The sequence below is a fragment of the Oxyura jamaicensis genome, chromosome 4 (assembly GCF_011077185.1).
Source record: "Oxyura jamaicensis isolate SHBP4307 breed ruddy duck chromosome 4, BPBGC_Ojam_1.0, whole genome shotgun sequence".
Lineage (NCBI taxonomy): Eukaryota > Metazoa > Chordata > Aves > Anseriformes > Anatidae > Oxyura > Oxyura jamaicensis.
This window is the reverse complement of record NC_048896.1, coordinates 64,155,108-64,167,310: the sequence shown is the minus strand read 5'-3', so window position 1 is coordinate 64,167,310 and position 12,203 is coordinate 64,155,108. Positions and strand designations below refer to the sequence as shown.

The 12,203-nt window shown below is 38.7% G+C and overlaps 1 protein-coding gene across 2 annotated transcripts in view; it reads left to right on the top strand.

Annotated features, from left to right (window-relative positions):
* The window catches only part of SYNPO2 (synaptopodin 2), a 91,965-nt gene that overhangs the window by 67,018 nt on the left and 12,744 nt on the right, over positions 1-12,203 (top strand). Inside the window, exons 4-5 of one of the 2 annotated variants that reach the window (XM_035326331.1) lie at positions 521-2,703; positions 7,960-8,025. In XM_035326331.1, coding sequence (XP_035182222.1) covers positions 521-2,703; positions 7,960-8,010 — 2,234 coding nt within the window. In that variant the 3' untranslated portion in view covers positions 8,011-8,025. Of the gene's footprint in view, positions 1-520; positions 2,704-7,959; positions 8,026-12,203 lie in introns of those variants that run through there. The other variant, XM_035326330.1, reaches the window with a different exon arrangement.

Genomic DNA, 12,203 nt, shown 5'->3' with positions numbered 1-12,203 from the left:
TATGAATAAAATAACTCATAAATGTTAGAACCTGCTACTGACATCAGACACAACACGCAATTTCATTTGCTCTCAGATGTTAAGCAGACATGGGCCTGGCTGGCTGTGAATCTCTTCTGTAAGCCTACGAACTGTGGTCAAACACTTGAATTTAATAAATAAGAAAATACTGTCCAGCTGTTGCTGCTGAGATGACTTACGGGAATAAAAATCGAAGAAATCAGAAATGGACACACGTGATGTTCCTGCTGAAGCAAAGAAAGAGATGTAGCCTTTGAATTTGTATGGGTGTGCCTCTAACTAAGGAATGCTGGGTGGGGAATTTTTACCACAGTTGCTACTGTGGGCAAAGCTTCAGTGTAGCAACCTCTCCACGCACAAGAAAAGAAATGTTTTAGTAAGCAGAAGAGGGACAGTAGGTAAATTTTACTATAAACAGATGCGTAACTATTTGCTAACATACTCCTTGCATTTTTGTGGGCTGCATGCAATTAAATGTGCACTTCAATTCTTTCCATAGGACTCCGGCGAAGTGAGAGCCTGTCAGAGAAGCAGGTCAAAGAAGCCAAATCTAAATGTAAAAGTATTGCATTGCTGCTGACAGCAGCTCCCAATCCCAATTCCAAGGGGGTGTTGATGTTCAAGAAGCGTCGTCAAAGGGCAAGGAAATATACTTTAGTGAGCTACGGTACTGGGGAGCTAGAACGTGACGAAGACGAGGGTGAAGAAGGTGAAGGTGAAGAGGGGGACAAAGAAAACACTTTTGAAGTGAGTTTGCTTGCAACGAGTGAGTCAGAAATAGATGAAGATTTCTTCTCTGACATTGACAACGACGGCAAGATTGTGACATTTGACTGGGACAGCAGTCTACTTGAGGTGGAAAAGAAGACAAAAAGTGGAGACGAGATGCAGACGCTTCCAGAGAGCACAGGTAAAGGGGCCCTCATGTTTGCCAAGAGACGGCAGAGAATGGATCAGATCACAGCTGAGCAAGAGGAGATGAAGGCACGCACAGTGCATGCAGAAGAGCAAAGGGAAGTCACCATGTCAGAGAACTTCCAGAAAGTAAGCTCTTCAGCCTACCAAACAAAAGAGGAAGAAATGTCAAGACAGCAGACCTGTGTAAGCAAAAGTTACACAGACGTGAGCCAGAATCATGGTAAAATCATACAACAAAACGGGTTTGGCTTAGCACCAGACACAAACCTCTCTTTTCAGTCCTCTGAAGCTCAAAAAGCAGCATCTTTGAATAGAACAGCTAAACCCTTCCCTTCTGGGGTTCAAAACCGAGCAGCTGCACCATTTTCACCTACAAGAAATGTCATTAGTCCTCTTTCAGATATACCAGCACCCCCGCCCTACTGCTCTATTAGCCCACCGCCTGAGAATTTTTACAGACCCGTATCAGCTCCTGCAACAAGCAAAGCTGCACCAACCTTGTGGTCACTCACAGAGCCAACCGAACGCATAGCATCCAGAGATGAAAGGATTGCTGTGCCAGCCAAAAGAACTGGGATATTGCAAGAGGCAAAGAGAAGAAGCACATCAAAACCTATGTTCTCTTTCAAAGAAGCACCAAAAGTAAATCCTAATCCTGCCCTGTTGTCCCTCGTACACAATACAGAAGGCAAAAAGGGTACTGGAGCTGGTTTTGAGTCAGGACCTGAAGAAGACTACCTCAGTTTGGGAGCAGAAGCTTGCAATTTCATGCAGAGTCAAGCATCTAAACAAAAGACCCCTCCTCCTATTGCTCCAAAGCCTTCAGTCAAGGTCTCTCCTACTGCTGGTACCCCAGTTTCACCTGTTTGGTCACCTCCAGCTGTGGCTGCTAACAAGGCTCCTTCTTTCCCAGCTCCAGCCTCACCACAGGCAGCATACCCTGCACCACCCAAATCCCCACAGTATCCTCATTCTCCTTCTGCCAATCCCCCAAATACTCTCAACCTAGCTGGTCCTTTCAAAGGGCCTCAGGCAACGCTAGCGAGTCCAAACCACACACCCAAGACACCAGTCACACCAAGTGCTGGAGAAACAAAGACGCCCTTTGAGATGCCACCAGCTATGAGTGGAAAAGGAGCACAATTATTTGCCAGAAGGCATTCTCGAATGGAGAAGTATGTGGTTGATTCAGAGACTGTGCAAGCAAACATGGCACGAGCCTCATCTCCAACTCCATCTTTACCAGCTTCTTGGAAATACTCATCTAATGTCCGAGCACCTCCACCTGTAGCTTACAATCCCATCCACAGCCCATCTTATCCTCTTGCTGCTACCAAACCTTCCTCTAAGTCTGCTGCTGCTACCAAAAATACCAAAAGAAAACCTAAGAAAGGTCTCAATGCTTTGGATATTATGAAACATCAACCTTATCAACTTGATGCGTCTTTATTTACTTTTCAACCTCCAAGTACTAAGGAAAGCCTAGCTATTAAGCAGACATCAAAGTTGCCTACTTCAAAGCAAGCTCTGTCTTTACGACCACCTGGTGCCGGCTCTCCTACTAATGCCCGGGCATCTTCAGTGTACTCCGTGCCAGCCTACAGTACACAGCCTTCATACCAGTCAAATGCCTCTACCCCTGTAAATGAGTCCTATTCACCTACAGGCTACTCTGCATTTTCTAAGCCGGAAACAACCACTTCCTCTTTGTTTACTGCTCCGAGGCCAAAATTTTCAGCAAAGAAAGTTGGCGTCACTGCACAGGTGTGGAAACCATCAATTATTGAAGAGTAAACCTTACAGCTGAAACTTAGTGTCCACTTTGCTTGCCATGCATTAATTGTTTGCAGTGGTAACTGGGCACACAAAGAGTGCCAGTAGTATTCCTTAGCTTACTTAATAACTTCAGATGTATCACCTCAAATCTGGGTCCAAAATACTTGCACTTTTTTAAGGAATCAAAATAGATTAAAAAAAATAGGATATTTAAGCATATTATCAGATGCTTTATACACATCACATCCTGCAATAAATTCACACCGTTGTGCTAAGTAAGCAGGACACTAGGTTTTTGCTTTAAGATGACTACAACACAAACAACAGTAAGCAATATTCCTGGTATGTCAAACTAATAGAAAAGAGCTTTCTTTCAGCACCAATTGGAGCAGACCCCTGCACCAATTATGTCCTAATGACCTAGGGATTTGAGGACTTTTTTTTTTTTTTTTAAAGTGCCTTATTAAATGATATTAATAGTAACATGTATTACTAACATACATAGTATAAAATAGGTAAAGTATTAGACTCTGACTGATCACTAGCAGAATAGAGCTGGATAGACCTTTGGGTATGCACAGAGCCCCACTGAATTCAGTCATAATCTGTCCTGGCTCAAAGGTCCTTCCACAAGAATCTGATTGATCAGTCAGGGGCTTAGTTTGTAAGTTATGTGGATCAGCTGTGATCCAAAATCATGAATTGCCTCTGTGATTTCACAGAGAATGTGCTATAAGAGATGCTAGAGTGTTCTGCAGAAGAATAATTTAAAGGAGGTGGAAAGACAGCTGGAAAAATGGCTAAGATTTCCCATTTTGGGGAAATCTGACATCCCAAGCGCAGACATATTTTTAGCCAAAGTTTGCCTTGAATCCAGCATTTAACATAGAAACTACTAAATTAAAAATATTGGTCAGAGAGGTGAGATGGGTTTTGCAGCTGCAATGTAATGCAATAGTTTCTTATGAAAGCACAATGACTGAGAACTGAAGGGATACATATATTCAAGATTCTTGCAACTAGAGTAGTGTATGCCACAAAAATCAGCACATAACAGTAAATCATAAATATTGCCATATCTTCCTATTGGTCTGTCATACATATTTTCTTAATTTCATTTTGGGATTTACAGTTCTTCTTCCCACTTTAAATCTTTTTACTCTGGTCTTATACTTTCACCTTTTACTTCTTGTATTCTGTACAAAGGATTGAAATACTGCTACTGTCGAAAATTCTTAAGAGTCTGTAGTCTTGAAACCTGCTGTATAATATTGCAATGAATACATCTTGCTGAAATCAAGGGCCTATATTTGAACAGTTTATCGTGTTATTCTGTAAAGAGTCTTGTTTACATCAGTAGTGCTGGGTCTGAAACAAAACATTGTTTGACACAAGTAAGGGTATCAAAATCCATCCCATGTGCAACAAGATTAGAGATGTGCAATAAGATTAGAACATCACTCTGTGAGTAAAGGCAGCAGAATCTGTTGGAATATTTGTTTAAGTTATGATCCAGCAAGCTACAGACCCAAATATGGATCTTTTATATCAGTGGTGCACAAAGATTTTGTAGAACTATCTGTCTTGATGAAGAAAGCATTCTCCAGTATGAAAAAAACACCTTAGTTTGGTCCCATGAAGGTAACTCAAACAGCAATTAAGTTTGAAAATAATAATAATAATAATAATTTGGTTGGACATACAAAATGCAGATTGGAATCAAGCCAACAAAAAACACTTTGAATTTTGGACCTCCAAAATCCCACTCTCTCCTTTAATATTTGGACTGGGATACTGACTACATTAGAAGAAAATGACCATGTGATCCACCTCTCTTAAAATTCAGGACAAGGATGGGAAATTTTGAAGAAAATAGTTTGGAAAACTCAAGAAAGAATTACACTACATTTGCCTGGAAACAGAGTAGCAATATTTTAATCCTGTGGAGATGTCCCTTCAATCTGTTTTTCACTGTCAGTATCTATATTTTCTTCTACTATTAAATTTGTCCCTTTCTTCTCTGCCTGTTTGGGTTTCTTTTCTTTGGTTTGGTTGTTTTTTTTTCCTGTTATGTTTTGCTTTGTTTCACTTATATATACAGACTGACAGTATCTTTTAAGGGAAATCTATTTTCTATGTAATTCTGTTAATATGAAATCTCCTTTCTCGTTCCCTTTTCCCCCATTCCCCTTCTTCTTCTCCTTCTCCTTCACCCTTCCCTTCCCTTCCTTTCTCTTCCCTTCCTTCTTTCCTTCCTCCCTTGGAATAAAGATACCCTGCCCAAGGTAAGGGTTGTGCTACAAGAGAGATACATAGAAATCTAATCCCTTTCAGACAGCCTCATGCTGCCTTACATGTGTTTATCTAGAGTCTCCTCTTTAAAAATACACCTGCAAATTATCATCACACTTCTGTACTTGTTCACCCTACCTACCACCTCAAGAATATTTCCCTAATGTGGAGATATTTAGCAGTTTTGTACTTTCACAAGAAGTGTTGAGGTTGATGCACATGGCTACTAACAAGATACATCTTGTTAACACGGAGATAAAATATATGCCTTACCTGGCGTGGTGACCAGGTTCTATCATGCTCAGGCCAGAAACTTTTGGAAGTTGTCACCATCTCCTGAATATCCTGTATGAAATGTGTGGATTACTGAAATCTAATGTGTATATGCCTACATGCCACTTTCCTTGTAAGAAATAATACGCATTATTATCCTCATTATCAACTTGAAAATCATTTAGCTATTTTTTTCATTAACAGCATAAACCACAATTTTATTTAGGATGATGTCTAAATAATATTCATGTTGACAAGTATAAACATAAAGTCAGCTGCTGTGATTGCAGTACAGAATGAAGCTATTAGCCTATCTTCTCTCTACCTTGTCCAGAAGAAAAGGAAATTAATCTATGTTAAAAATTTGGATCTTGATCAGATTTGGATTTTTTGCTGATACTCAAATACAGGTATTTTGTATGGCTAATAGCAATGATAGAAGGGCTTTTTAAGGCATCAATATGAGTTAAAAGCAAAAGTCCCAGTGACAGTAGTGCTCTTAATTCAACCAAGATCTTTTGAAAATCCCTTCAAAGACCCAGTCTGAATTCAATACCCTATACATACACCATTCTACATGCATAGTGCTTGGATCCAACTTGCCTTCAAGATTTTTATCAATCAGGTAAGTCTGTAATTCTTACTAATATGTCAGAAGACTGGCCTCCTTAAATTAACAGTTTTATCCAAGGTGTAATCTGTCACGAAGCAGATATTTATAGGAAAGTTAAGCTGTTCACTGCCCTGAGTCCTATTAAAAGGTAAAGATTAAGCATAGATGAAATGGCAAGAAAATTGTCTGTTTGCATAGAGAGGAGCAATGTGAAATTTCTCTATGAGAGAAAAATGAACCTTTATTATTTTTTTTCAAAAAGTTTTTAGAATTTTTAATATAATATGACAAAGCTCCAAAATGCAATTGTTGTGCTTAATCTGCTTAAGCACATTAAATGTGCTTAAGCATATATACCATAGAATTTTAGGCCATCCCTAGTAACAATACTTCTAATATGTTCACATTAAAGGATCTATTTGTTCTTTATGTTGCACTTATCACATTTGATTATAGCCCATACACTGCACAACTTAGATCTCACATTTGAGACAGCTTTTCCATGATTCAGTTATAAAACACTTTTTATAAAACCTGAATTTAAAAGTTTTGTCTTGGAGATGCATAGCTTTTAAATAAGAAGTTAAATTTTTGTAGCAAAAATAAGAAACAACATTTATTTATTGAAAAAAAAAAACAAAACAAAAAAAACCTGCTTAGCTTCTCTCCCTTTCTCCAGGGAAACTACTCTTACCAAGTTCCTGATTGGCAAAAGATAACATATTTTGAAACAAACAGAAAGATATTTCAAAGATATTTTTTTTTCTGTAGGAAAATTTACGGAGTAAACAATACCATCTCTTAAAAGTAGGTCTCATCCTTTTGCTTTCTGCTCTCTTATGGAAGAAATAATTTTGTCAGTGTCTTAAGACGTGACAATATGCAGTGACAATAAGCCACTTGATTCCAAAAGCACCTGGCTGATGGACTGGGACTTTATAATACACTCACAGCAAGGCGTGCAGTAGGGAATGCTCATTTCTCTCCTAGATGCACAGGCAATTCACTATGAGATTAAGCCAATGCCATTAAAATATCAGCCACCAAAAGGTTTCAGTTCATTTTTTGTCCAAAGTCTTCTTGCACTGACCCAAAATATATCTGAGATAGAATCAAAACACAAAATCTACCCTAAAAGTGTTGTGACACATTTTGCTGTCACCACAGCAATCATACAGCAATGAGTTTTCCTTTTGGCAGAGTGCTGTTACTATTCACCCTAACATGAATGTCTAGAATTCATGCAAATTTGTATTTGAAGTAAAGGGATACTGTGAGGCTGAGGTATCACCAGGCTCCAGCAATTAGGAAGTGAGAGTCTAGCATGTGGTTCATATAGGAAAGTTACTAAGTGGCAGAGCACCAATTTTGAGAGAAAAAACTACTAGGGTTAGAAGGAGCCAAGCAATGGGGAGAAAACTCCAGAGCAGAGACTGCAAAGGATAAAATATCTATCACAGGCTCATGAAATACTGAAGTTACAAGAGAAGAAAACAATCAGAAAGAAGGGCTTAATTATTTTGCACTGGCAGCATCAAGCCTTTTGTTGAAATTTGCTAGATTGTTCTTAGATGACAGGGCGCTTATATCACTGGGCATGATTTTTTTTCCTCTGCTTAGAAAAAAATACTGTGAAAAAATGGAAATGCTAATGGCCAGGAAAAAGAGAAAAGCGAGCTTAAAAAAAAAAAATAAATGAAGCCGACCCTATCAATAGACATTTGCTCTGAGAGGCAAAACATATTATCCCAGATAGCTCCTATACACAACAGTTTTTGAAAGTGCTGAAGTGAACTCTGATGAAAGATAATAGAGGAAAGTGCCCATCAGCAGTGGGACGCAAGTGTAAAGAGAACTGGATACCAGATGAGGAGATCTGGGAGGAGCACTGCTTACCATGTAGCCGGGCCAACACCCCAGCACAGGACCAGCTTTTCCAGCACGTCCCGCTGCTCCAGCCTTTCTGTGGGAATCCTCTGTACACCACGAGGTAGGGAAATACCAGTGAAACAACAGCGCTCGTTGCAACTAACAATTTGCAAAATCTTTCTCCTCTCTTTTTCCAGGATCCTTATCCAGATTTCCTAGCTTTCAGAACACAAAACAAGTGGTTATAAAAAGATCTGCCCTTTCAATATTACTTTTTTATTTTTATTTTTATTTTTTTTTTTAACCAACCATGATACAATTTTGCCTGAAGTTAAACGCCCGGGAGATTCCACTGATCGCTTTGTGAGTTCGGCATGGCAAATGCAAGCCTTAATTTCACAGCTTGACATAATGTTATTTTTTAATGAATCTACTCAGCTTGAAAGAGAAATGTTATGCAAAGAAGAAACTTGATGACAAGATATTAAAAAACCTGTGGATTCAGAAGCTCTGAACTTACTGCGGGTAGATTTCTTGGGAAAATGTGTGACCTGGTATTTATATGACGCATTTGGTGCTACCTTCACAACTTCATAGTAGCCATGACAATGACTGCTCTTATTTTATCCTATACTTTATTTTGCATGTAATTATATAAGGGAGGAGTTATGTTTGGCAAGTGCTTTTCAGGCTGGATGCTTACTACAGGAAGAACTTTAGGTTTTTTATCAAATGATTAAAACAGTAATCCTGAAGCTAAGTGGAATGTTTTGGAAGGATCTTTACGGAGACAGATTTGAGCTCTTTATAAACCAAGACTAACCACATAATGATATTTCCATGGTTTAAACACTGGCTTCCTTAAGTAAGGCCAGCAAAAACTTTATTTATTTATTTTTTTATACGATGCTGATCAAGTCTCCCGTTACTCTGCGGTTATCAGAGGAAAAAAGTCTATTCTTGTTTGTAATGATCTTGACAAAATGTTTTTAATTTTAATGCATGTGAAATTTTCACAAAGTTACATGGAAGTATATTGTAACAGTAACTGTTCACTCTCTCAGGCTGAGGAAATGCTGGTATGAGAAAAATAACTTACCAAACCATACTTACAGATGGACTAAGTAGATGAAGGCTTTGTGTGCAGGGTAATCGATACATCAGTAGTGTTTTTAAACAAGAATCTTTGATTATATTGTATGGTTTGAGACAGACATCTTAAAAACGTAACTCTGACAAGGGAAAGATACGTTGCTACAAAAGTAACTGGGCTATTTCTAATTAGGTATAAAGGCTAAATTGTTGAACAGATGGAGTGCTACTCTTGATGTTTCCACATAAACCCAAAACAAAAGACTTTGACTATTTTAAGAAATGCAGAACATACGGAAGAAAAGGAGGAACATTATGGAAATAAAATACCCTCCAAAGCATCATAACACATGTTGGGTTATAAAGGCTGCCAGGGAGCACCACTCTCACTCATTTCACTATGAGCTTTACTTGTTTTCAAAGCCAAGAATTCAGTATACTTATATCAGAATCAATGGTTTATGTACAGGAACAACCTATAGACAAATATTTTCAAATTTTAAAAAAAAGTTCTTGAGAAAACATACTTTTTTTTTTTTTTTTTTTTTTTTTTTTCTAATTGAGAAAAACATCAGTAACCGCCACTGATTTTTTCTTTGATCTGTGAGATTACTACTTCTCATAGTCTCACTGTGCAGGTTGTTGTTGGTATATGGCTTTACTACTGGGAGCAAAACTAAAGGATGGGCATCTAGATACATTTAGGATTCTTCCTAGAATTTTGGTAATTTTCCCACATCAGGTCTATAGCTTAAAAGTGGAGCTTAAGCAGCCTTAAATAGTTGAAGATGTGGTGACAAGAAAACCTCAGTATCTGTCTGCAGTTTTGTTTTCTTTGGTTAAATAACCATGTTTAGATATATATGGGTATTTCTGCCAGTCCTAACCTTGCTACCTAAGAATCTTTTGTGAACTGAAATGTGGGCTGTGAATTTCTTCAGAAAACACTGGCACATAATTTCTTTCTTCTTCTTTGGCTGATATCGGAAAGTGCAGAGGTATGACAAATGAGATTTTTTTTTATTTTTTTTTTTCCACAATGTCTTTCCATTAAAAATTCAAATGATTCCACAAAATGAGAAGGAGCAACGTGACTTGTTATGTTGATATACATCTGCTGTTGTGCTGTCCTCTGCTGCACAGCTGTAAGCATTTCAGATATATTTCCTCATCCTAAGATTACTTTAAGAGAGAAGTTTTGGTAGGGAAACTAGGCCAACCTGGTCCTGCTAAAGGAAAACTAACAAAACCAGGGCCTGACCCTTATGTGTATACAATTATTAAAAAAAAAAAAACACCAATCTTAAACACTACTGTTTAGATTGCAAAATGAGGCACTTGAAACGAATGTGTCACCTTACTTCAGCCCCCTCAAGCATTTGTGTGACAAAAACACCTGTAATCACATCATCACTTGCTTATTTTTTTTTATTTTTTTTATTTTTTTTTCCCCGTAGAAATCCTAACTCAATTCGGGGCACAGAATGGTACTGCTCAACTGATGAATAGCTCTTCACTGATTTGTAATGACACTGTTCTGTGCTTGGCACCATTTCTTATCTAATGTACACTCTTCAAAGTATGCTCTTCATACAGAATCATTTATTTCCTCCTATTTTTTGTTAGTATCCAACTGATGCAGAAGCTGTCATTCATTTTTACACCACTGCATTTTACAAATGAGTAAATGAAGATGGAAGCATTGTTATTAGGAAACTCAGTAGCCTTGGGTGTCCAGTTCAAGACATTCAGCATCTTCAGATCATAGTATAAGAACTAGTCAATATATCGAAAGCATGGTTCTCCTTAACATCAGTCCATGAGTATTCATAGATTACAGGTCTCCAGGTGGAAGACCAGAGAAGGGAATACTGAGTGACCAGCACTGAAATCCACCCAGTGAAAGCATCTTTCACACAGTATACTCCTTTACCATATACTCATAGTATTTACTAAAAGAAACTCTGAAACTGCACTGGATGGGGCAGAAGCCCTGAAATATAATAAAAATGCATATGCACTGGCTAATGATGCTTTTGAATATTTGACCTTCCAACTTTACTTGCATTGTTTCAAGGTAACTTTGTGTGCTTAAGACCCAAGGTGTTTTTTTTTTTTTTTTTTTTTTTTTTTTTTTTAATCAAACTAAACCCCAGAAAACTATCATATAGAACAATGTAACCAACAAGGTCCTCCAGCATAGCCTGAACCACCCCAAACAATTGCCATCATGCTACTACAGTAACTGGCAGTAACTGCATATTGACATCTGGCTGTGAGCCACCACTGGGAGGATGGCACAGCTTTCCGGTGGGGCTCTGCAGTCTTTTCTGATGTCAGTGAGATCCAGGAAGGACAAACTCCATTCTTCCAGTGATTAAATTCCTCTGGAGCTCTAGAGGAAACTACACAGTAGTCAGCACAGGTTCTTTTTCCCTGATGTGTGTTCTTGGCCCCATTTCTTCATCTTATCTCTTTCTTGTCCTGGTCTCCAAATTGTAGCCTCATTGTGGGCTACACAGGTCAATTTTCTATTCCTTAATCTTCTCATCCAAACTCAGGAATCTTGGCCATCAATACCTAGTCTCATCACTCTCCAAGACAGTGCTGAATACAGTTTTTCATTCTGCATCACGTATTCCTGTATCCTGGTTTTGTTTTGTCCAGCCTCTTCTCTGTCCTTCCCTCGCCTGTTTCTTCCACCCTGTTGAAATTCTGCTTCTTGCTGCTCCGTATTTAAATCAGGTGTTTTTCCCTTTGAAGTTGCTTGGGCCAAACAGGAGCTCTAGAGCTCTGCCAAAAGGCAGCGTGCTCTGCAGTGCATCTCAGTCCTGATCAGTCAGTGTGCAGCCTTGTGTTCAGCCCCAGTATTGTGACATGTGGGTATGCACCATACCCCTGCGCACAATACTTTTTTCTGTGAATGAAAACTGAGCTGTGCAGCAAGTGCAGGAGCTGTGGTGCACCTCAGTGGCTTCTCCAGCCCGTGGAGATAGGCAAAGCCTGCAGTTTAGACAGGCAGAGAAAGCAGAAGGTCTGTCTTCTTGTTCTTCTGTGTGTGCCCAGACTTTTCACAACATATTGCAGCTGAGTTGTAATAATGAATAGAATCCCGCTGCCTAACAGAATATCAGTGCTGTCCTGAGCTTTCAGGAACTGAGTAACAGATAAGGTGTTCCCACTGAGCCTGACTTTCCTGCTGAGCCAGTGTTAACTAAAATTACAGAAAGGTTCTCAGCTTGGATATAAATAGGCAAGTCTGAATATACTTCAGACACAAAGAGGATTAGTCTCAGAACAATTCTAAAGCATGAAGTAGTAGTACTGCTTTTCAGTGAAAAGGAGGCTA